The 25914-nt window shown below is 43.8% G+C and overlaps 1 protein-coding gene across 1 annotated transcript in view; it reads left to right on the top strand.

The window, feature by feature from the left end:
* KDM4B (lysine demethylase 4B) overlaps positions 1 to 25914 on the top strand; it is a 731006-nt gene that overhangs the window by 184989 nt on the left and 520103 nt on the right. The window contains exon 4 of the mRNA XM_068233805.1: positions 11153 to 11346. Within this exon, the coding sequence (XP_068089906.1) occupies positions 11153 to 11346 (194 nt within the window). The remainder of the gene's footprint in view (positions 1 to 11152; positions 11347 to 25914) is intronic.

The following is a 25914-nucleotide window of genomic DNA, read 5'->3' as shown; positions in this document are numbered from 1 at the left end:
ATCCTTGGATCTCAAAATTGCAGATTTTCCGTTTAAACTTGCAGTAAGGCTAAACGAGAACCCCCATTTATATTTTTCTCCTGCTTTCTTTAATTCCTCCCACAAAGGTTTCACTGTCTTTCTGATCATTAAAGTTCTCCAAGACAAATCCGGCTATAAATCAACTAGGCTTCCATCAAATTCAATTGATCCATTTTCTCTAGCTTTAAAGGGGCACTATGGCAAAAAATTGTAAAATTTAAAATATATGCAAACACAGACAGATAAGTATGTTTCTTCCAGAGTAAAATGAGCCATAAATTACTTGTCTCCTATGTTGCTGTCACTTACAGTAGGTAGTAGAAATCTGACAGAAGCGACAGGTTTTGGAGTAGTCCATCTCTTCATGGGGGGATTCTCAGCAAGGCTTTTATTCTTTATAAAGATATTCCCTAAAAAGGATTTAAACAATGATGCTGGCCAGCCTCCCTGCTTGCTAAACAGGTTTTTGGCAGTTGCACAGAGCAACTGCCATTCACTATGTGCTTTTGAAAATAAATAAATCCCTGAGAATCCCCCCATGAAGAGCTGGACTAGTCCAAAACCTGTCACTTCTGTCAGATTTCTACTACCTTAGTGGAATTTATTGATGAGTTGATGGGCAGGTGCCCACACATTCGACTTACCATTCATTGTTCTGAGAAGGAAGTGAATTTTTTGGATACGTTGGTGTTTCGATGTGAGGATAGATTGTGTACTGACCTCTATGTTAAGCCCACGGATGTTAACTCCCTTCTCCATTACGGGAGCTTCCATCCGAGGGCTACTAGGGGTTCAGTTCCGATTAGTCAATTCCAAAGGATACAGCATATTGTTGAGGATGAGGAGGTGCGGGGTAGGAGACTGGATGAGATGCAATGGAAATTTGAGAATCGTGGATATCCCATGGATGTCCTCCACAAGGCACGTACTAGAGCTTCAGGATTACGAGAGGGACATAGAAATAGAGAACAAATACACAATCGTATACCCTTTGTTACCAAATATAATACACATAGTCAGGGCATAACCAAAATTATAAAACGACATTGGCATTTACTGACAGATAGCTTTCCCGATATAGAGCATTTTAGGAACCCCCCACTCATATCATATAAGAGAGCGCCTACCCTTAGAGATCGCTTGGTGCACGCTGACCTCAGCATGGAGGCTGGGCCAGCGCGTACCAACAGGAGAGGGACTTTTCCCTGTCTAAATTGTGTTCACTGCAGCTCTGTGATTAAGGGCCCCTTTCTATTACACCCTCATCAGGGTACAAAAATTCCCATTAAGGGGGTGGCATACATGTGACTCGGATTATGTAGTGTACGCTTTAAAATGCCCCTGTGGCTTACTGTACATTGGACAGACCACACAAAAAATAAAGAAGCAATTATCATCTCACAAACATGCTATTAGAGAACGACTAATAGATCAGGCTGTGGCATATCACTTTGTACGTTTAGGACACCATGTCAGCCAATTGAGGTTTATGGTGTTGGAACAGGTGACTCCATTGAGGAGAGGGGGCGACCGTTTAAGAAAACTGCTCTGGAGGGAGGCCTATTGGATAAAAATACTGGACACAATGGAGCCTAGGGGACTTAATAGGGAACTTGATCTGTTGCCCTTCTTGTGAGTTGGAGCTCCATTGTGCCCAGCCTGTCCAATAAAGATATTCGTATTCTCTGATTGGAGGATCAATGTTGGGCTCATGCTTTCAACATGTGGCTGATATATGATATCCTTACCTAATGTGACACTTTGGTCGTCTGTATCTTTATTGATGCTGCATTACCTGATGCTTATTGTGCCTTGTTGTCTTTCTGTTTTTTTGTATATGTTTGCCTGCAAGTGCCTTCTCCTTCCCTCTTCTCTGCCCCTATTGTTTCCTTCTTGGATATTATCTTGCCATATGTGAATATAGCCATGTGTGTGTATATATATGCAAATTAGCCATGTGTTATAATGCGGTATAGATAGACGGCGCTAGTACGCATTTTTTATGCGGCTCCCTGGCTGTTTGTGTAGAGAGGTGCCCTGATTGGTCGGCGGTTTGGGCCTCCCAGATTCCAGCTGGTGACGTCAGCCGGCATCACGCCGACAGCGTCCCCATTGTTTCCGCCTCCGCACGCTATGACGGCGCCAGACGGCGCCGCCTATTGCGTGTCGTCATGCAGGGCTTCCACTAGGTCCGCAATATGCGGAGGAGGTGGTGCCCGTGCGTTAAGAGGCGGACCAAGGAGGTCTCGAGCCGTTGGCCAGGAGGGGCACACGAGATGGGAGGTTCTTGGACACTATGTCCTATCAGGCTAGCAGCAATGGTGTTTCCCATCAGGTCCGCGATTTTAGGACTATTCTGATTGGTGTAAGTGTATTTCAAATTTATTGGCTGCTACCACCCATGTTTAGTATAAAGGTCAGGTATGTTTGTGATGTTATTGTCATACCCAGCTAAGCTTGATAAAGAGGCGTGTAGCCTTGAAACGTTGCACTACGTTTGCTGGAATATATGCATACTTTTTAATGCAATAAAAAAGAGCAGAAGATATTGATGGTGCCGGCCTCTTGTTCCTTGTATTACTACCTACTGTAAGTGACAGCAAGATAGGAGAAAAGTAATTTATGGCTCATTTTACTCTGGAAAAAAATGTACTTCTTATTTGCTGACATTTGCACATATTTTAAATTTTACAATTATTAGCCATAGTGCCCCTTTAAACATAATTTCATCTTTATCAACAAAACGTAAAAATATGCAAATCACATCTCTTGGCTTCTTAGGATCAGTCTTTTTAGAACTCAGTGACCTATGCACTCTCTCAATCTCAATAGCTCTGTCCCTATTCTAAAGAATATGGAAAATCTTAATGACTGACTCTTTCAAATCAGCTGCATTAACATTCTTAGAAAGCCCTTTTATTCTGATATTTTGTCTGTGATTCCGATTCTCATAGTCCTCCAATGTGGACATCATCTCAAACTTTTTACTATGCAAATTAATCTGGGAAGAAACTTCAAACAAAGATTGCTCCATCTTTTCTGCCCTAGCCTCCACAACTGCTACTCTCCGACCAATACTCATCACTTCATTTTTAATCTCCATCATTTCCATATGAAACTATTTTTCTAAATGTTCAATCAAGCCTTCCATATCAGACAATGTGGGAAGAGACCTCACTCGATCCTTCCAACTTTCCTCCTCCGACTCGGCACCAGACAGAGTTTTCCTTTTCCTTGCAGGGATTTTGGTAGATACACACTCATTACCAATTCCACCATCTTCCCCAAGGAGATTCACTGAGTCTCTTCCATTTTTTCTCTCCACTTCCATCAGATTTTTTAGATTTCACCTCCATAAAACTTCGTATGTCCCCCTATCTGTGAGCAGCCGTCAGTCTTCCCTTTCGATTTCCCATGTGTCATTATAGCGAAAACTTCTAACAATCGTACCAGGGAACATATGCAATCTGATTATTAACCATTTCAGCCACGCGGACGTGAGCTTCACATCCGCAGTGGCAGGTACTAGAGCCGCAGGGATGCGCTAGTCACGGCCCTGCAGTTTGGGGGGTTTGCAGGCAGATGCCTGCGATCGCGCTGCTGCTGCTAGAAGGGGGATTGGCTGCAGGGGCCAAAAGTCCCCTGTGCCAATCCGTACATGTCTGCCATGAATAAACACTGTTATTGTTCAAAAACCGTGTTTATTCTGTAAATGGAGCCGCTGCGCCGTCTCCCGCCGTCATTTCCGCCACCTCGCTCATCTCCCCAGTTCCACCTCTTCACAACTATCGTCACACGCCCACACGACCTCCTCCCACTCAGTATTTCTACGAATACTCCAGGATGGCTCAATTACATGAGATTTCCAGCTCCTCCCCCAAGGAAACACACCCAGTACCAGTTTTGCATATATCACCTATGAAAACAGAACCCAACAGTATTAGCAGAGTAACTACAGCAACAGAGGTTTAAATAAAGCCTTCCTCTATTTAGGCAAGAAACTTACCCAATAGGAAGGGAACTAAGGTAGCCGTCCTGGAGGATTCGTAGAAATACAGCTACAGGTAAGTTTTAACCGTAGTTCTCTCCTCATCCTCCAGGACAGCTCAGTTACATGAGAGACGAACGAGAAGTTAATTACCTTAGGGAGGGATGATATTCTGTAAAACTTTCCTGCCAAAGGACATGTCCTGGCTGGATAAAAGGTCCACCCTGTAGTGCTTTATGAACGTATGGTGGTTTTTCCAAATGGCCGCTCTGCAGATCTGCTCAAGCGATGCGCCTGATCTTTCAGCCCATGAAGTTGACAGAGATCTTACAGAATGAGCTTTAATACCCTGTGGAGGTGACTGGCCATGACTGCTATAACAATAACCCCTCCTAGCCATCTTGATATAGTGTCTTTAGACACCTTTAAGCCCTTCTTTGTACCAAAAAATGACACAAATGATTCGATCTTCTAAAAGAGGCAGTTGCTTTAAGGTAGGCTAGAACTGCTCGTCTGACATCTAGTCTATGCCATTCAGCTTCCTTATCATTAGAGGGAGGTCACAGAAAGACAGAAGTATAATCTTTTGGGACCTGTGGTAGGAAGAACTGACTTTTGGAAGATACGCTGGATCCGTTTTGAAGACAATCCTATCTGGAAAAATTTGCATAAACGGATCTTTAACTGAAAGGGCTTGAATGTCCCCTACTCTACGGGCCGAAGTTACAGAAACCAAAAACACTGTTTTCAACGTCAGAACCTTGAGTGAAGCCTTATTCAGTGGCTCATAAGGAGTATCAATTATTGATTTCAAAACTAAATTTAAATCCCATGGCGGGACAACTTGAGAAGGCAAAGGTCTAGCTCTAAACACTGCCTTCAGTCAATTCCAGCCTGTTCCTTGACTAATTTAATATTCAAAAATAAGGAAAGAGCCGCCACCTGCACTCTTAGCGTGCTTGGGTCTAACCCTAAATCAACTCCCTCTTGGAGGAATTCAAGAATGGAAGGTATATCATTGCTAATGACTCCCTTCTTTAATTTCCAAGAACAAAAAACTTTCCAAAATTTACAGTAGATTTTTCTTGTAGAAAGCTTCCTACAGTTAACCATTGTAGTAATCACGCAGCCTGAGAAGCCTCTACTTTTTAAGGTTTTCCATTCAAGAACCAAGCTGCCATGGAAAATTTCCTGTCCTGTTGTAGAAGCAAGTCCGCTCTGGGAGCGAGAAACCATGGACCTTTGGTTGCCAGAACGCAAAGATCCGGAAACCAGATTCTGCGTGGCCAGTAGGGAGCAATGAAGATTGCCTGAGCTGCCTCTTTCTTTACTTTCCAAAGAGCTCGGGAGATTAGTGGAAACTGGGGAAATGCATACAAGAGACCTTTTGGCCATGGAACTGCCAGAGTATCCAATCTCTCCAGAGGGGAGGATGGATCGATAGAGAAGAACACCTTTGTTTTTGAATTGAGAGGAGATGCAAAAAGGTCTACTCTTGGAGGACCTCACATGTCTGAGATTTCTTGAATAATTTCCCCATTTAGGGACCATTCTGCTTCCATCAGTCGAGGCCGACTCAGACGATCTGCCAAAAAAAATTGCGAGCCCCTTATATGAACCAAGGTTATTGAGAGGAGATTTTCCTCTGCCAACTGAAGAATCTCTAGAGCTAGGATTCTGAGATCCCTGACTCTTGTACCTCCCTGTTTCCGACTGTAAGCGACTGTGACTGTGTTGTCCGAGAGGACTATCACATGAGTTTGTTTGAGCAAAGGAAGAAAATAAAGAATCGCTAACTTCACCACCAAGAGTTCTCTGAAGTTTTAGGATTTCATACTCATTTCCTGATTCCATAGACCCTGAGTGTGAGAGTGACAGCAGTGAGCTCCCAAGCCTTCGCGACTGGCATCTGTGAAAATTCTTATCACTGCAGCAGGGTGCCATAGTCTGCCCTGATTGAGATTGGATTCCTCCTCCCACCACCTGAGGAAATCCTTTACTGCCAACGGTAGATGAAAAACTGAGGTCTAGAGGGGGTCTGCCATGGTTCAACGAGTCCACTCCTGCAACTTCTTCGTATGTGCTTGAGCCCATACCACTCCCGTAATGGAGGAGGTCATTAACCCCATCAGAGACATAGTTAAGAAAAGGTGGGGGAAAGGCTGCGCATCCCTAAACACATGCTGCAATTGAATGGTTAATCGCACAGGCATACACCGCCTCTGCTAGACTGAAAAATGCATGCCCTGCATCCAAGACAAGTGCTAACATTTATTAAACTAGGAGGAACTTTATCTTCCAATATGGTTTGCATACAAAGTATATTATACTAGACACTTGCGCCACGGTGAGGCAAACCTCCGGGCAAGTGACCTAACCTAAATTTAAAACCTTGGGAGCAGCTAAGCAAAAAGAAAATGTGGAACTTAGATTTGGTTGAACAGCGAGGAGAACGCCAGTGCATACCACTAAGGCTGCATCCGAAATGACCACCAGCATTCAATTCAGATGCAAATCATATGCAAATCTGCTACTACTTATTATGCAAACAGGAAACTCAGGAGGAGGGGCTGGGAGCAGCTAACCTGACAGTTACATAGTTACAAACTTAACTTTGTAACTATGTAACTGTCAGTTTAGCTGCTCCCAGCCCCTCCTCCTGAGTTTCCTTTTTGCATTCAATTCAGATGCAAATCATATGCAAATCTGCTCCTCCTGAGTTTCCTGTTTGCATAATTAGTAGCAGATTTGCATATGATTTGCATCTGAATTGAATGCAAAGTGTGCAGAAAATCTATTTAGGTACTGCACTTTGAGCTGGTGGTCATTTTGGATGCAGCCTTAGTGGTATGCGCTGGCGTTCTCCTCGCCCTTCAGAGACATAGCCTCTCTGAGAGTTGCCTTCTCTCTTTCCCTGAAAGAACAAATCCTTTCTCTCATGTAGAGTTGCTTTTCTTCTGGTAGAAAAGTCTTTTCCCGCGATGCATCTATCCAGAATCCCAAGTACTTCACCTTTTGGGACGGAGTCGGTAACAATTTTTCCACATTTAGCAACAAACCCAGTTTCGATAGAACCTGAATGGTCAAATTTAAGTCCCCCAACAGCTTTTCTTTTGAATCCACAGATAGTCCAAGTATGGGACTATCCAGATCTGCAGTAGATGTAAATGAGCAGTAACCTCTGCCATGATTTTGGTGAAAATCCGAGGAGCAGTAGAAATACCAAAAGGGAGAGCTTGGTACTGAAAATGGCAAATCGAGTCCCCCAGGACTACCGCAAGTCTTAGAAACGTGGTGGAAGGGGTAGATTGGCACATGTAAGTAGGCATCCCTTAGATTGAGAGTCACCATGAAGGAGTCTTTCAGAATCAAGGTTTGAACAGAGGAGATATTTTCCATCCTGAACTTTAGTACCTGAATGAAGGCTTTCAATTGGAACACTGCAGATCACCTTTTGTTCCAGAAGAGAGAGGATAGATGCTTTCAGAACAAAAGCTTTCTCTGGCTCCGACGGACAGCCTGTTAGAACTAAATTTTTTGGAGGGGGGAAGGAAAATTTGATCTTGTATGCGTTGGATATCAGATCCAGAATAAATTGATTCTGGGTAATTTGACTTCACTGATCTGCAAACTGAAGGAGGATTCCCCCCACCTGTACCCCATCATTTATTTTCCTTTTGCCCCTGAAGGGGTTCTCTTGTCTGGAAATTTTTTCCCCTTGCCTGAGGATCTTTCCAGAATACTTTCTAGATCCTTGCCAAACAGAAGGTCACCCTCAAATTTCATGGCGCATAGTTTTTGTTTTGAGCTAACATCTCCTTCCCAGGTGTTAAGCCATACTGCTCGTCGAGTAGCATTTATGAGAGCAGAAATCCTCGCCGTAGCTCTAAGAAATTCTGTAGCCGCATCGGCCAAGAAAGCAACAGAACGGGCAATAACTGGAAAAGATTGCAAAATCTCAACATGAGGGGTTCCTGCGATAAGGTGATCCCTCAATCCCGACAACCAATTATTAAGATTTCTGGCAATGCGAATAGAAGCAATTGCCGGCTTGAAAGCGAAGGAGACACCTTCCCAGGCCCTTCTTAGCATAGTGTCAGCTTTTTTTATCCATAGGATCTTTGAGAGATCCATTGTCTTCAAAGGATAAATCAGTATCCTTATTATTTATTATTTATTTATTGTATTTATAAAGCGCCAACCTATTACACAGCGCTGAATCCTTAGAATATTGTGACAGGGCTGCATTGAGCTTAGGACACTTAGCCCAAAGAGATATATCCTCTTCTTTAAAAGGAAATCTGCGTTTAAACGATTTAGGAATATATAGTCTCTTTTCTGGATCATGTCATTGATCTGTAACAATCTTTAGTATTGCAGGGTGTACAGGAAAAGATCTGCCTTCCACTCCCTGTAGACCCTGGTAAATACCATCTCTGGCAGAAGAAATAGGAGTTTGTTCTAAAATTTCTTCCGCCTCATAGACTGCTCTCAAAAGCTCTGACGTTTCCTCAGCACTGATAAGTCATAAGGATCTGACCCGCTTAAAAGCATTTTCAGAAAATAAGATAAAGTGACTTATTGATAACTAAACTCAACTCCTTTAACACCCAAGGGTGGATCTGTGCCAGATATGTATCTTGTCTACTTACTATTCCCTGATTAAGTCACACAAGCAGAAAAAGCACAATCTGGATTTTTATTTACTTCTGTTTATCCACGAAGACAGGTACTGTAGACTAACATTGAATGACAATTTTTAACATCATTATTTTAGGTTTTTGTTTCATTTCAATACCTCAATGTGAATTTTATAAATTGCAGAAGCTCAACGTGAACAAAAGACTTAATACTTATATGCTTTAAATCTTGTTGACATTGTTTCACAACTAAATGTTTGCCTTTACATTTTATTTTGCAGAAGCTCAACTTAAAGGAAATCTTAGACAAAAAATAAAATAAAAGCATTTATACTTACCTGGGACTTCCTTTAGCCTCCATTAGACCCTGGGCATCCTCACTGTCCAACAGGATTTTCCACTCCTCAGCTGGTCGGACCAATGTCTTCCTCCAGTCGCCACCAGTCTGCTTACTTTGCATGCATGGCCCAGCCGTGCATGTGCTCCCATCGCCAGGTGCGCAGGCACAGAAAGCTCCTAGCAATGGGGGTGCCCACGTGCAGTATGCGCTAACTGGGGGGGACTGGAGTAGACCAGGCCAGCCAGTGGAGGATCCCGGGAAGATGGTGAGGAACCCCATGGCCTAAAGGGGGCTGAAGGAAGCCCCAGGTAAGTAGAAGTGTTTTTATTTTTCTTGTCTCAGGAACACTTTGAAAACAAATATTTTACACTGATATTAGGGATGGCCGAACATCCTGAATAAATGTTCGTGAACGTACTCACAAATTTTACCATGAACATTTCCGTAAAGAACATTTGGGTCAGGCCCCATTGACTTTAATGGCAGGCTAACGTTAAAAAACGTAGCGGTTGTTAGCAAAGCACTGTACATGCTAGAGCAGTGTTCACCAACCCTGTCCTCAAGGCCCACCAACAGTGCATGTTTTGTGGAAATCCACAGAAGTAGTTAATCGGCTCTGCTGAGACACTACCTCACTTGTGCATGTTTGTGGTTTTTTGCAAAACATGCACTGTTAGTGGGCCTTGAGGACATGGTTGGAGAACTGTGTGCTAGAGGGTATGTTAAGGAGAACAGCGGGAACAAGAGTATAGCAAGTGCAGGGCTGGGAATGAGATCGTGTGCGGCGCTGTTTGTTGGCCATCATGGCAGGGATTGATGCATGCAGCTTTCTCTGTCATTTATCCAGTATAGAGGATATGACGCTGGATCATTTCCGAGGATACTGTAGTGAGAGTAACAAAAGGTAAGTATTTATGATGCCTGCATTTTGGATGTAAAAATTTGCAGTAAATATAGTAACATAGTTCTTTGCGTTGAAAAAAGACAAATGCCCATTGAGTTCAACCAGCGAACGAGTACAACACCAGCCTGCTCCCTCACATATCCCCGTTGATCCAGAGGAAGGCAAAAAAAACCTTACAAGGCATGGTCCAATTGGCCCCAAAAGGGAAAAAAATCCTTCCCGAATCCAGATGGCAATCAGATAAAATCCCTGGATCAACATCACTGGGCATTACCTAGTAATTGTAGCCATTGATGTCTTTCAATGCAAGGAAAGCATCTAAGCCCCCTTTAAATGCAGGTATCGAATTTGCCATAACTACTTCCTGTGGCAATGCATTCCACATCTTAATCACTCTTACTGTAAAGAACCCTTTCCTAAATAAATGATTAAAGCGTTTTTCCTCCATGCGCAAATCATGTCCTCTAGTCCTTTACGAAGGCCTAGGGACAAAAAGCTCATCCGCCAAGCTTTTATATTGCCCTCTGATGTATTTATACATGTTAATTAGATCCCCTCTAAGGCATCTTTTCCCTAGACTAAATAAACCCAGTTTATCTAACCTTTCTTGGTGAGACTTTACATCCCACGTATCAATTTTGTTGCTCGTCTCTGCACCTGCTCTAAAACTGCAATATCTTTCCTGTAATGTGGTGCCCAGACATGAATTCCATATTCCAGATGTGGCCTTACTAGAGAGTTAAACAAGGGCAATATTATGCTAGCATCTCGAGTTATTTCCCTTTTAATGCATCCCAAAATTGTATTAGCTTTAGCTGCAGCGGCTTGGCATTGAACATGATTATTTAACTTGTCAATGAGTACTCCTAAGTCCTCCTCCAAGTTTGATGTCCCCATCTGTATCCCATTTATTTTGTATGGTGCTAGACCATTGGTATGACCAAAATGCATGATTTTACATTTTTCAACATTGAATTTCATCTGCCATGTATGTGCCCATATAGCCATCCTATCCAGATCCTGTTGCAATTTGTCACTAGCATCCTGAGAGTTGCTGATTCTGGACATTTTTGTATCATCTGCAAAAATAGCAACATTGCTTTCTACTGCATCTACTAAAAGAACGGCTAATGGCTGTTTTGCCAGCAACAAGTTTTCCATTCCTAACTGATATGCTTCACATTTTGTTGACCTTGTTTCCCAACTAGGTTTTTGCCCTGACATTTTGTATTGTAAATGTATTAACCTCTTTTACCCAGGATATTCATCTCTGGAACATTGCCAGCCTGAATACTCTTCTAGACATGGTGGAGCACGAGTGTGGAATTATAATTGAAGGTGTTAATACTCCTTACCTGTATTTTGGGATGTGGAAAACAACATTTGCATGGCACACTGAGGACATGGATCTTTATAGCATTAATTACCTACACTTTGGAGAACCTAAATCCTGGTAAGATAAAAAGTAATGATAAATATATGTTGGTTCTAACTATAACTGATTTTTTTTCTGTATTTTGTTTGTAGTGAGAATCTCTCATTTTTATTGCTCTAATAATGTATAATAATCATAACTTGTGTAAGAGAAATGGCAAAATTATGTAGGAGTATTTTTCTTACTATGACTTAGAGTCCCCAGGGACAGTGATTTATTCACCTATGCACCACATTTCCTATGCACCACATTTCCACTGGAATCCAAACTCCGCAGCAGGGGTGTCAGATGTTTCATATACCTTTTCATGGATAAGTTAGCTACACCCTGTTACTGTACATACTACAATATTTTATAAGTTGTTTAAGGTGTACAGCCGCACAGACGTGACACTCACGTTCGTAGCTGCTGCGACTACAGCCGCAGGGACAAGAGAGTCAGGGGGAATTGGTGGAAGGAGACAAGGGTCCAGTGAGCCCTTCCGTGCCTGCTAGGGAGAATGGTTGCTGTTACAGTGAATAACAGCGATCTTTCTCTAAAAGTGAATTCAGGAAGTCTACTTCCTGTAGTAACGATTGTGCATGTGACCCTCCTACTACAGCAGCGTTGGTCTGTAGTGGTTGGCTCAAGGGATCCTGTGATCTCTTGGCTAATCTGTGTCCTCCAGTCCCTCAATGATCACTATTATAGCTAGTAATAGTGATCATTGATTAAATAAAAAAAGTTAAAAATGTGTAAAATATTTTTTTTTTAAGTGTTCATGAATGAATCTCCCCTCTGCCCCGATCCCCATTGCCCATTATGATAATTTTACCGTGATCATTTAAACAATCACTTAAATGATCGTTTATGCCATAGTTACTGCAGCAGTGAAAATGGATTGGGACACGATCGCTGGTTGCCGCTGAACCCCGATCCATCTTATCTTATACTTGAATGATGCCTGTTACAGCCAGTAATAATACTCATTAGTAAAAACAAGAAACCGTGTAGGCTAAATAGTAAGGCTTTGTTGAAATGCACTTGCAAATTCGTGCAATACAAAATAGCATGTAATGCTTTTCAGTGGTGATGCGCACATTCATTCATTTTTTGTCTGCGTTTTGCAAACATAACAAAAACTGATTACCCGCTGCATGAAATCATAACATGTATGATTTCCATAGACTGGTAGCAAGGATCTGCAGTCTATGGTAGATGACGCACATGCGAAAACTCGGATACAAAAAAATCGTCCACGGGAAAATGCTGGTGTTTCTGGCTGACACAAGTGTGACCTCTCCCCTCCCTCGCAGCAGTTCTTTTTTTACCTCAGATCTATGTTCTGGGGTGACATGAACTGCAGCGAAGGGGTCACGGCAATATGAGCGCAGTACACGCCGATAAATGTTGGTGCTGCCATAGGCGCACATATGTGTCTACTATTTTAACTGCTATTAGCGTAATTTTACATGGGTGCTTGTGGCGGTGCCCATTAGTGTTTGGTATAGATTGGGGAGGATTAGTGTTAGAAGTCTGTGCAGGCTAGGGTTAGGCATAGATAGGGGAGAGTTGGTGTTAGGCATAGATAGGGCCTATCCATAATAGCACCGTGAGGAAAAATGGGCACAAAAATAATGGTAATAGGCAAGAAATAACGGTGCTAGAATATCTGTAATTTTGCAGATATTCTATTATCCACAATAGTAGTTACATAGTTATTTGGGTTGAAAAAAGACATGTGCTTTGTTTTCTGGTTGAACTCGATGGACAACACCAGCCTGCTCCCTCACATATCCCTGTTGATCCAGAGGAAGGCGAGAAAACCCTTACAAGGCATGGTCCAATTAGCCCCAAAAGGGAAAAAAATCCTTCCCGACTCCAGATGGCAATCACATAAAATCCCTGGATCAACACCACTGGGCGTTACCTAGTAATTATAGCCATGGATGTTTTTCATTACAATGAAAGCATCTAAGCCTCCTTTAAATGCAGATATAGAATTTGCTCTTACTGTAAATTTATAAATTGTATTTTTCATCCATGCACAGATCATGTCCTCTAGTCCTTTGAGAAGGCCTAGGGACAAAATGCTCATGCGCCAACCTTTAATATTGCCCTCTGATGTATTTATACATGTTAGTTAGATTCCCTCTAAGGCTTCTTTTCTTTAGACTAAATAAACACAGTTTATCTAACCTTTCCTGGTAAGTGAGACCTTCCATCCCTCGTATAAATGTATTGCCCGTCTCTACACCTGCTCTAAAACTGCAATATCTTTCCTGTACTGTGGTGCCCAGAACTGAATTCCATATTCGCAGCGCCGGAAAATGGGCGTGGCCATGATATTGTATGGGCGGAGCTAACGTAATGATGTAACAGCGAGGCATAAGAAAGCAGTGTTTCCGCCATGATGTGGTGAAACGAGGATTCGCATCATGGGTGTGCAGAAACTGTGTGATGCTATTTATACCCGCCGTAACCCCAAAGCAGCAAATATAGCCAACTATGACCATTAAGGGCTCATTCACACTATTTGCTGCACTTTCAGTTTTGACGCAACGCACATAATGTAAGATTCATATGGTAACATGAAAGTCAATAGACTTCCATGTTACCATTCACACTACAGGTGTGCGTTCCCATGCGTTACGTTGTAACGCATCTGGGAACATTTTAACGCACAACGCATACGTTTCCCCGATGGGTACAGCTGCCGACGTCCACGCTTTAGCGCACCACAACGTGCATTCCGTGCGATCACTGTGCGTTGGCAGCGCATGCATGAAATCGCATTCGTGCATATGTTCTGTAGTGTGAATGAGCCCTTAATAATAAATGCAGCAACAGTTACCCCAGACACCAGAAAATAAACGCAATGTGTGCAACATTTCAGCAGAAAATCATGCAATGTGGGCCACATTTCACCAGAAAACAAATGCAGTGGGCCACATTGCACCAGAAAATAAACGCAGTGGGCCACATTTCACCAGAAAACAAACACAGCGGGCAGCATTTCACCAGAAAACAAACGCAGCGGGCAGCATTTCACCAGAAAACAAACGCACTGGGCCACATTTCACTAGAAAACAAACGCAGCAGGCAGCATTTCACCAGAAAACAAACGCACTGGGCCACATTTCACCAGAAAACAAACGCAGCGGGCCACATTTCACCAGAAAACAAACGCAGCGGGCAGCATTTCACCGGAAAACAAATGCACTGGGATACATTTCACCAGAAAACAAACGCACTGGGCCACATTTCACCAGAACACAAACACAGCAGGCAGCATTTCACCAGAAAACAAACGCACTGGGCCACATTTCACCAGAAAACAAACACAGCAGGCAGCATTTCACCAGAAAACAAACGCAGTGGGCCACATTTCACCAGAAAACAAACACAGTGGGCAGCATGTCACAGGACATAAACACAATATGACAAAACATTTTACCAGAAAATAACACAGTGGGCCGCATTTTACCTGCAAAAAAAGTAATGTACTCACCTGACAGAAGTCTTCTCTCTCGGCTGGGCTCTGGCGCGCATCTCCCCCGGACGTTCCTCCTGCAGTCTCCCGCGCTGCCGCTGACAGGCAGAGTGCAGGGCTACGGGAAGATGGCGCCCGAAGCCCTGTACTGGAGACACAAATAGTCTCCAGTACAGGGCTACGGCAGCCATCTTGCTGTAGCCCTACTCTGCCTCCCGGGAGGCTGCGGGCTATGAACTGGCGCGGCGGCGTCGGCCAGTTCGTTAGCAGCGGTGGTGTGCCAGCAGATTAGGCTACGCGTGCCGGGGCCGGCACGCGTGCCATAGGTTCGCCACCGCTGTCCTAGCTCTTTTGGGCCTATGCAAAGTATAATACTAAATAAAATACTTTGTGGAAAAAATTGGCCTGTACAAAGCAACTTCCACACTTTGGCGTTAATGGCCTTCTAGATGCCCAACTAGCCATCAAATGGCTAGTTGGGCATGTTTCGATTACAAGGATAAATGGGCAAATGTGAGTTTTATCTAACGTAGCTTTGTTTATTATACAACTGGATGGAAATGGAGACACAGTGTATGTTTTATTTTTATTTTTTTTCTCTCGTTTTTCCCTTTAAAATACATAATGAATAAAATAATTAAAAAAAAAATCACCCTCCAAAAGCCTATTTGGTCTTGGAAAAAACAAGATCTAGATCATTTAGGTGTGATAAGAAGTGATACAGTTGTTGGGGAATTAATGGTTGGAGTGCTGAAATGTGAAAATTCCTCTTGTCCATAAGGTGAAAACCACCTGTGGGCTGAAGTGGTTAACTTCTGTTTTAAAATTTTAAACAAATACATGTAGTAAAAATTACTTTGTATTGCTAAAGCAAGGATATAACACTCTTTGTGTGCGTAAGATAGAATAAAAAGAAAAAAATTATACAGTACATACATACACACACACACACACACCACACCACACAAACCGTATATACTCGACTCTAAGTTGAGAAATTTAGGTCTGATCTACTGAAGTGAAGTGGGGGCGCCGATTTATACTCAAGTCAGACCTAAATTTCTGACTTGTAGCCCGAGTATTAAGCGTCTCTGCTGTCCCTTCTGCCACCTGTAATGCTGCCCACTGGCTGCAGAATGTGTTCCTTTGCACTGTTCTGCCTCCTAGCCGCTGTAATCCTGCTCCCCCCCCCTGCAAGATGTGTGCCTCCCACCGACATAATGTGATGCCCCAACCCCCGCCAGCTACCGCTCACTGCCCCAGTTGACATTTTTAGATAGCAGCAATATTTACATAGTACACCGGGTGCGATTGCAGCATCCTCCCCCCGCCAGCTAATATAGTGCCCAGCCCAGTGCCGCTCCCCCCGAACTGTCAGCGTTGCTGTTACAGTGAGATCATCACTGTGCAGCGTCGGGTAGAGAGAGCAGCATTATAGGTATCCATCCCAGCCAGCACTGAGGCAGGATACCTGAAAATTAACCCGTTTTGATCTTTAAGCATGTTTCCAACTCTATGCTGCTGTTAATGTTGTATATTAACTCATTAACAGCAGCACATTGTGGGGAAAATACATGAAAATCATGAAGGGTAAAACGCTCCAGGTGTCTTACCTTATACATCTAAAAACATTTAATAAATGTACCATAATTTCCTGGAAGTATAAATTAGCTCAAAATAAATTTAAAAAAGCATGACTACTGTCTGTGTGGGGAGTTGTGCAGAGGCTTACCATACCTCCTGTGCCCCTGCATCACCCTTCATTCTCCACCAATTTGCCCAGTTCTGTATGGCTTGTCAGCCCGGTCGGTGCTGCCCAATCCGGACATACTTTGCTGCGCATGTGTCGTAGGTCTGCTTGGGCACCTTGCAGCTGCGTTCCCCAGTCACTCCATATGAGGTAAGCGGAGTCGCAAGCACCTAAGCCAATACACTCTGCATGCACAGTGTAGTACCATATATTTGGGTTGGAAGGCATCGACTGAGCCAACCAAACAATACAGAACAGAGCAAATTGGCGGAGAACAGAGGGTGACGCCGAGGCATGGGAGGTGCGGTAAGCCTCTGCACAAATTCTGACACACACCGCAGGCATCTTTATTTAAAAAATGTATTTAGCAATAAGGTATGCTTTAAAGGTGGCCATTATTGATACAATACCCTGGATAATTGATCGTCCAATGTGATCTACTCCATTTCCCTTCAATTATAACAATCAAATCCTACAATCGTCTAGGGGATTGTATCATTAATGTCCACCTTAACTTTGCTGCATTTATTATGCAAAAAATTTTATATAAGGAACAAGTCAGCATGAATAAAATCCATATTGGCACACTTTTCCTAGGAACATACTTGAGTAATTAAAAAATTCCAGCTTCAAAGGGTCAAATATTGGGGTCGACTTATACATGAGGTCGGCTTATATTTGAATATATTATCTATTTATATACAATGGGTTGCAAAAGTATTCGGCCCCCTTGACGGTTTCCACATTTTGTCACATTACTGCCACAAACCTGCATCAACTTTATTGGAATTCCACGTGAAAGACCAATGCAAAGTGGTGTACATGTGAGAAGTAGATCGAATATCATACATCATCTTTGTACAGCGCCACGGAATATGTTGGCGCTTTATAAATCAATAATAATAATACATCATTCCAAACATTTTTTTACAAATAACTGCAAAGTGGGGTGTGCGTAATTATTCGACCCCCTGAGTCAATACTTTGTAGAACCACCTTTTGCTGCAATTACAGCTGCCAGTCTTTTAGGGTATGTCTCCACCAGCTTTGCACATCTAGAGACTGATTGGATTGGATTTAGATCTGGACTTTGACTGGGCCATTCTAGCACATAGATATGTTTTGTTTTAAGCCATTCCATTGTTGCTCTGGCTTTATGTTTAGGTTCATTGTCATGCTGGAAGGTGAACCTCCGCCCCAGTCTCAAGTCTTTTGCAAACTCCAAGAAGTTTTCTTCCAAGTTTGCCCTGTATTTGGCTACATCCATCTTCCCATGAACTCTGACCAGCTTCCCTGTCCCTGCTGAAGAGAAGCACCCCCAGAGCATGATGCTGTCACCACCATATTTGACAGTGGGGATGGTGTGTTCAGAGTGATGTGCAGTGTTAGTTTTCCGCCACACATAGCGTTTTGCATTTTGGCCAAAAAGTTCCATTTTGGTCTAATCTGACCAGAGCACCTTCTTCCACATGGTTGCTGTGTCCCCCACATGGCTTGTGGCAAACTGCAAATGGGACTTCTTATGCTCTCTGTTAACAATGCCTTTCTTCTTGCCACTCATCCATAAAGGCCAACTTTGTACAGTGCATGACTAATAGTTGTCCTATGGACAGAGTCTCCCACCTGAGCTGTAGATCTCTGCAGCTCGTCCAGAGTCACCATGGGCCTCTTTTGACTGCAATTCTGATCAGTGCTCTCCTTGTTCGGCCTGTGAGTTTAGGTGGATGGCCTTGTCTTGGTAGGTTTACAGTTGTGCCATACTCCTTCCATTTCTGAATGATCGCTTGAACAGTACTCTGTGGGACGTTCAAGGCTTTGGAAATCCTTTTGTAGCCTAAGCCTGCTTTAAATTTCTCAATAACTTGATTTCTGACCTGTCTTGTGTGTTCTTTGGACTTCACGGTGTTGTTGCTCCCAATATTCTCTTAGACCTCTGAGGCCCTCACAGAGCAGCTGTATTTGTACTGACATTAGATTACACACAGGTGCACTCTATTTAGTCATTAGCACTCATCAGGCAATGTCTATAGGCAACTGACTGCACTCAGATCAAAGGCGGCCGAATAATTATGCACACACCACTTTCTTTGCAGTTATTGATTTGTAAAAAATGTTGGAATCATGTATGATTTTCGCTCCACTTCTCATGTGTACACCACTTTGTGTTGGTCTTTCATGTGGAATTCCAATAAAATTGATTCATGTTTGTGGCAGTAATATAACAAAATGTGGAAAACTTTGCAACCCACTGTATATATAAAGCAGTGTCATTATATATATATATATATATATATATATATATATATATATATATATATATATATATATATATATATATATATATATATATATATATATATACACTCCACCAATCACAGGACACCAAGCTGCAAACAGACCTGATGGGGAACTACTCATTAATATGCGCACTTTGTGTCACATCTTGTAACCAACCGAGCCGATCTCCCTCCAGGAGAAATTATCACAAAATCAAATAATGACAGTAGCCGTAAAAAGTATGTGAACTCTTTGGAATTATATGGATTTCTGTCCACATTGGTCATAAAATGTGATCTGATCTTCATCTAAGTCACAACAATCTACAATCACAGTCTGCGTTAGGGCTGCACGGTTTTTCGGTTTAAAACCGAAACCGCGGTTCGTGGCAAGACGATCTGCTGATCGTCAGTACCATCGTTTTTTTCGGTCTGCTGTTTAATACTTTGCTTCTGGCCCCGCTGTGCGCGGATTGGCCAGAAGCAGTGAATATGTATGAGAGTTAATGAGCGGGGGGGATCCACTCCAGCGAGCGGCCGGGCACATACAGCATTACCAATCACTGGCTAGCATGGAATGACGGCAGCGGTAGGCAGAGCTGTATGCTCTGTACAGCTCCGCCTACCACTGCCGTCATTCCATCGCTAGCCAGTGATAGGTAATGCTGTATGATGTGCCTGGCCGCTCGCTCTAGTGGATCCGCCCCCCGCTCATTAACGCTCATACATATTCACTGCTTCTGGCCCCGCTGTGCGCGGATTGGCCAGAAGCAGTGAATATGTATGAGTGTTAATGAGCGGGGGGCGGATCCACTAGAGCGAGCGGCCAGGCACATCATACAGCATTACCTATCACTGGCTAGCGATGGAATGACGGCAGTGGTAGGCGGAGCTGTACAGAGCATACAGCTCCGCCTACCGCTGCCGTCATTTAATCACTAGCCAGTGATTGGTAATGCTGCATGTGCCCGGCCGCTTGCTGGAGTGGATCCGCCCCCCCTTCCCCACTCATTAACTCTCATACATATTCACTGCTTCTGGCCAATCCGCGCACAGCGGGGCCAGAAGCAAAGTATTACGGACAGGACCGGGCAGTGCGGACCAACCTCTCCCCCCCCAGCATTTGAAAAAAAATCGGGGAAAAATCGAAATTGCAATTTCTGAGAGAAAAATCGCAATTTCGATTTTTCCCTAAAATCGTGCAGCCCTAGTCTGCGTAAACTAATACCACACAAATCAGTAAATGTTTCCATGTTTTTATTGAATAAACCATGTAAACATTCACAGTGCAGGTGGAAAAGGTATGTGAACCCCTAGACTGACATCTCCAAGAGCTATTTGGAGTGAGGTGTTAGCCAGCTCTAGTCCAATCAATGAGATAAGATTGGAGATGATTACAGCTGCCCTGCCCTATAAAAACAAACACACACCATCATTGGGTTTGCTTTTCCCAAGAAGCATTGCCTGCTGTGAATGATGCCTTGTACAAAAGAGCTCTCAGAAGACCTACAATTAAGAATTGTTGACTTGCATAAAGCTGGAAAGGGTTATAAAAGTGTCTCCAAAAGCCTTGCGGTTCATCAGTCCACGGTAAGACTAATTGTCTATAAATGGAGAAAGTCCAGCACTGCTGCTAATCTCTCTAGGAGTGGCCATCCTATAAAGATGACTGCAAGAGCACAGGGCAGAATGCTCAATGAGGGGAAGAAGAATCCTAGTGTTTCAGCTAAAGACTTACAAAAGTCTCTGGCATATGCTAACATCCCGGTTAGCGAATCGATGATACGTAAAACACTAAACAATAATGGAGTTCATGGGAGGATACCACAGAGGAAGCCACTGCTGTCCAGAAAAAAACATTGCTGCACGTTTAAAGTTTGCAAAAAAGCACCTGGATGTTCCGCAGCAGTACTGGCAAAATATTCTGTGGACAAATGAAACAAAAGTTGAGTTGTTTGGAAGAAACACAGAACACTATGGGCTTGATTCACTAAGACAAATTGCACGCCTTTTCAGGGCTAACATGCCTTATCAGAGTTTACATGCCTTATCAGAGTAGCATAGCGACAGCAACGAGCTTATGCCTTTTAATTGGCAATGACGAGAGCTCCACTCGTCCTGCCCTGAGCCCCTGCAGATTCAATCACTTTAAAGGACATTATCCCTGCACTTTAATTGGCCCAATAGACTGCCTGTCACGTTTCCTGTCCAGTGACAGGTCCTAGATGGATTGCGGTCATAGAAGGAAGAATAAATTCCTAAGTTTATCAAGACATTTTGCAGGAGAACTTAAGGCCATCTGTCCACCAGCTGAAGCTCTGCAGAAGATGGGTGTTGCAACAGGACAACTACTCAAAGCATAGAAGTACAGGTAATCCTTGGTTAACGAACGAGATAGGGACTATAGGTTAGTTCTTAACCTGAATCTGTTCTTAAGTCAGAACATTGTTTCATCTCTGTCCCCTGTACCACTTTTGTGCCCCCTGGGCCTCCAGTGTCCCCCTCTGTGTCACCTCTGCCCTCTGTGCCTGCTTATACAAGTTCAAAAGCCATTTTTCTTAGATTTTTTAAAAAATGATTTTCTCAAAAACTACAAGTCCAATTTGAAAACATTTTTTGGGCTTGTTCCCATGGAAACAGAGCCGTTCCCCTGGAAATCCATGCCGTTCGTATCGGCGGGTCGGTCATAAGTCCTAAGTCGGGGACTACCTGTAAATAAACAGAATGGCTTCAAACAGAAGAAAATATGCCTTCTGGGACAGCCCAGTCAGAGTCCTGACCTCAACCTGATCAAGATGCTGTGACATGACCTCAGGAAAATGATTTACACCAGACATCCCAAGAATAATGCTGAATTTGAAAGCGTTCTGTAAAGAGGAATGGTCAAAAATTGACTCCTGAACGTTGTGCACGTCTGATCTGCAACTACAGGAAACGTTTGGTTGAAGTTATTGCTTCCACCCAGTTATTAAATCCAAGGGTTCACATACCTTTTCCACCTGCACTGTGAATGTTAAGATGTGTTCAATAAAAATATGGAAATATTTTTAATTTGTGTGGTATTAGTTTAAGCAGACTGATTGTCTTTTGTTGTGACTCAGATGAAGATCAGATCACATTTTAGGACCAATTTGTGCAGAAATCCATATAATTCCAAAGGGTTTACATATTTTTTACTGCTACTGTATAGGCACCTAATAGGTCGTTGCTTGTTGAATATAAACACAACTTACTCCGAGTTATACCACACGATCAAAAAGTATAGTATACATATTATACATACCTATAAGAGATATAACGAAGTTTCCATGAGAATAAAAGGGCCTCCTGGTCACAGCCACAGCCGACAACACAACCACGGTCGCCAGGGCCCCGCCCACACCAGGACGTCAACCCACGTGCTGACACTGAACCAATAGTGCGGCAGGCCCTCTGGCTACCCCACCACTCCCCCCCAGTGTGTCATAGCAAACAGGAGCAGCAGGGTCCTGTAATGGAATAACAATAAGAGATAACTAAGGCCTAGTCCACACTAGGTCTGGAAACGTATCTGTGGCAAACGGAGTCCCGGATTCTAATGTTAAAAATAGCAGCCGTCCTCACCCAAGAAAAAAACTGATCCGTCTGCGTTTGCAGGGACCCGTTTTCAAAACCTGAACGGAAGATCCGGAATTGCTGCATTTTTACTTACCACGGATGCACGGATGAGTAGTGAAAAGCAATGGGAAAACGCAACTCCATCTCCACAGGCAAAATAGCACCCAAAACAGATGAAAAAACTGATAGCCTGAAGTTCCTTCTCCTCCCAAAAACTCCTCCCACTACCTTCCTAAGGCCCCGTTCACACTTGCGGTTCGAGTCCGCAAGTGTCCGGGGGTCCGGGGGCCGCAAAGAGACCGTACGGGTCTCTGCGGTGGCCACAAGTTGCGCCGGATGCATGTATCAGTTCTGGCTACAATAAAGTAGCCGGAACTAGATACATTGCAGTCTCGGAAAGGCACTGCAAGCATGGGGGATACCAGCGTGTAGTACGGGCCCCCCAAGTGGCATAGGACCGGTGCTGGAAGCATCCGGTCCTATTGCCAGTGTGATGAGAAACATCCGTTTCTCATTGCACAGCATGGCCGCATGTTCGGGTCAGGATCCGGCCTGGGTCCGCAGCCGCACCGGGACGGACTGAAAAATGGAGCATGTTGGAATAAAGCCGGATCGTCCCGGAGCTGCGTATCCGGATCCGGACGGTCGCACCAGTGTGAATGGATACATTGATTAACAATGTATCCATTCACCATCCGCTGTGTACGGAGCGTTCCGGGTCCGGGGAAGCCGGACCTGGAATGCTAAGGTGAACCGGGCCTTATGGCCAAATTCCCATGGAGACGTTTTCTGTCCGTTTTGGGGGGTAAAAAACGGAACAGAAACGGATGCAAAACTGATGCACTTTTTTTGAAAAACGGATCAGTTTGCGGTCTGGTGGTACTTCCCCTAAGCCCGGACTGCAGCGTCCATCCTGCAACCGTGCCTAGTGTGGACCTAGCCTAAAAGGCAGGAAAATGTACATAAATATACATTACACATAGAGTAAACCTAGCACACTACCAATTAAAGCTAAGATCGTATTCCCGGTTGAGACCAGATCAAATAGTATCAAGTTCATGTATCCATTTGGTGTCCCCCATAATATTGGAGGTGGGGATAGACATAAGATGCTCTTTATAGGGGCACTATGGTAAAAATTGTAAAATTTAAAATATGTGCAAACATAAACAAATAAGTACGGTTTTTCCAGAGTAAAATGAGCCATAAATTACTTTTCTCCTATGTTGCTGTCACTTACAGTAGGTAGTAGTAATCTGACACAAGTGACAGGTTTTGGGCTAGCCCATCTTTTCTTAGGGGATTCTCAGCAAGGCTTTTATTCTTTATAAAGATTTTCCATAAAAAAAGATTTAAACAATGATGCTGGCCATCTTCCCTGCTCGCTACAACTGCCATTCACTAAGTGCTTTTGAAAATAAATAAATCCCTGAGAATCTCCTATGAAGAGATGAACTAGTCCAAAACCTGTCACTTCTGTCAGATTTCTACTACCTATTGTAAGTGACAGCAGCATAGGAGAAAAGTAATTTATGGCTTATTTTACGCTGGAAAAATTTTTACTTATTTGTATATGTTTACACATATTTTAAATTTTACAATGTTTCGCCATAGTGCCCCTTTAAGACAGAAGCCAAATGGATATGTGAACTTGATACCATTAGCTTTAATTGGTAGTGTGTTAGGTTTAATCTATGTGTAATGTATATTTATGTACATATTGCTGCCTTTTAGTTATCATTATCTTTTACTGTTATTCCATTACAGGACCCTGCTACCCCTTTTTTCTGTGGTGGCTGGTTGCCTGCATAGTTGGGATGGTGAGTTATAGCCCTGTTTATAATTTTTCACAGCTTCCCGCCTCCTGTTATTTGTGTAATGCGTCTCACTGGTTACAGGTTTGACGAACTGAGGGGAGTGGTGGAGTAGCCAGAGCGCCCGCCGCACTATTGGTTCAGTGTCAGCCCATGGGCTGACTTCCTGGTGTGGGCAGGGCCCCGGCGGCTGTTGTATAGCGTGGCTTGCCTTTCTGTGCGCGCGACCTGCTGTGGCTGCGACCAGGAGGAGATATTATTCTAATGGGGACTTAGTTATATCTCTTGTAGGTGTGAGAATCTGCTCAGCTGCCTGTGCAGACAGGCAGCGTTTTGACCACTGTTCACGTCTGCATTCTGCAGGTCTCTTTAAGAGAGACTTTCTGTCAGTTCTGCAGCTTGTGTTGCTGAGGAATTTGCATACATTAGTCATGCAAATCCGTTACCTGCCTTCTTTTGATGACTAGCACTATAAAAGCATTCTGCTCCCAGAATGCTTTGCTGGACATTTCCCTTCCATGGTCTGTTCCTGATGGACACTGCTGGAGTGTCAGCCATTGCTATCTAGTATAGTTAATTCCTGGGGGTTGCTTTAGGCTCCCCTTCTAGTCCAGTCAGGTTGTATTACCTGTTTTGCCTGTTCCGTCTGTCTTGTGTTTGGATCGTACAAGCCCTAGCGTTAGCGGCTGTGGATCCTTCTGATTGAGTCTGGAGTGTAGGTTGAAACAGCGGTTGTTTCTGCCTACCTCATCTGTTCTGTCTGCCGTGTGTTTGGATCGCACTCGCCTTAGCGCTAGTGCTGGGGATCCTTCTGTTCTGTCTCCTGGGATCGCGCTAGCCACTTTTCGCTAGCGCTGGGGATCCTTCTGTTCTGTCTTCTGGGATCGCGCTAGCCACTTTTCGCTAGCGCTGGGGATCCTTCTGTTCTGCTACTCTGTCTCCTGGGATCGCGCTAGCTACTTTTCGCTAGCGCTGGGGATCCTTCTGTTCTGTCTTCTGGGATCGCGCTAGCCACTTTTCGCTAGCGCTGGGGATCCTTCTGTTCTGCTACTCTGTACTTGGATCGCGCTAGCCACTTTTCGCTAGTGCTGTGGATCCTATCTCTCGCTTGTCCCTGTTTTCGTGTGTCTGTCTTGTCTGATTCGAAACGCTTGCTGTAGGCTCGGTGAGGTAACCGTTAAGCAAGCGCTCACGTTCTCTGTTTCGTGTTTCTGTCTTTGGTTAGTTAGGCGTGCTTGTCTCTGTTGTGCGTAACACGCGGAGACCGCGCACGAACGCGTGCACTGTTGCGAATGAGTGCGGTGTTCGCGTTCAGCTAGCATTTGTTATTTTCTTTATCTTTCTCTTTGTATGATTTGCTGTGCCTTTGCTACCCTTGTGCTCTGTCCTGCTCAGTCTTGTGTCGCTATTGGCAATCGCCATTCTTGCGATTGCGTTTCCTACTTCGTTTCCGCCGTTGTGTGTTCGCCGTCGCTGGGTGGCGACTAATTTGGTGGGCACACATTGGTTCTGTCCTTTTGCTCTGTTCCCTGTGGGCTATCCAGCCCTGCCTGATTGTACCTTGTCCCGGATCTGTACAATTCCCATTTGGCATCTGTGGCTGTGCAGCGGCTGTGTTCGCCTGCACTCCACAGCGCCATCTGCCGGTGGGAATTGCCCTCTGCGGGTGCATAGCAC

Source organism: Hyperolius riggenbachi, chromosome 1, assembly GCF_040937935.1.
Source record: "Hyperolius riggenbachi isolate aHypRig1 chromosome 1, aHypRig1.pri, whole genome shotgun sequence".
Classification (NCBI taxonomy): Eukaryota; Metazoa; Chordata; class Amphibia; order Anura; family Hyperoliidae; genus Hyperolius; species Hyperolius riggenbachi.
Note: the sequence above shows the minus strand (reverse complement) of the source record. Positions and strands in the feature narration are given on the sequence as shown.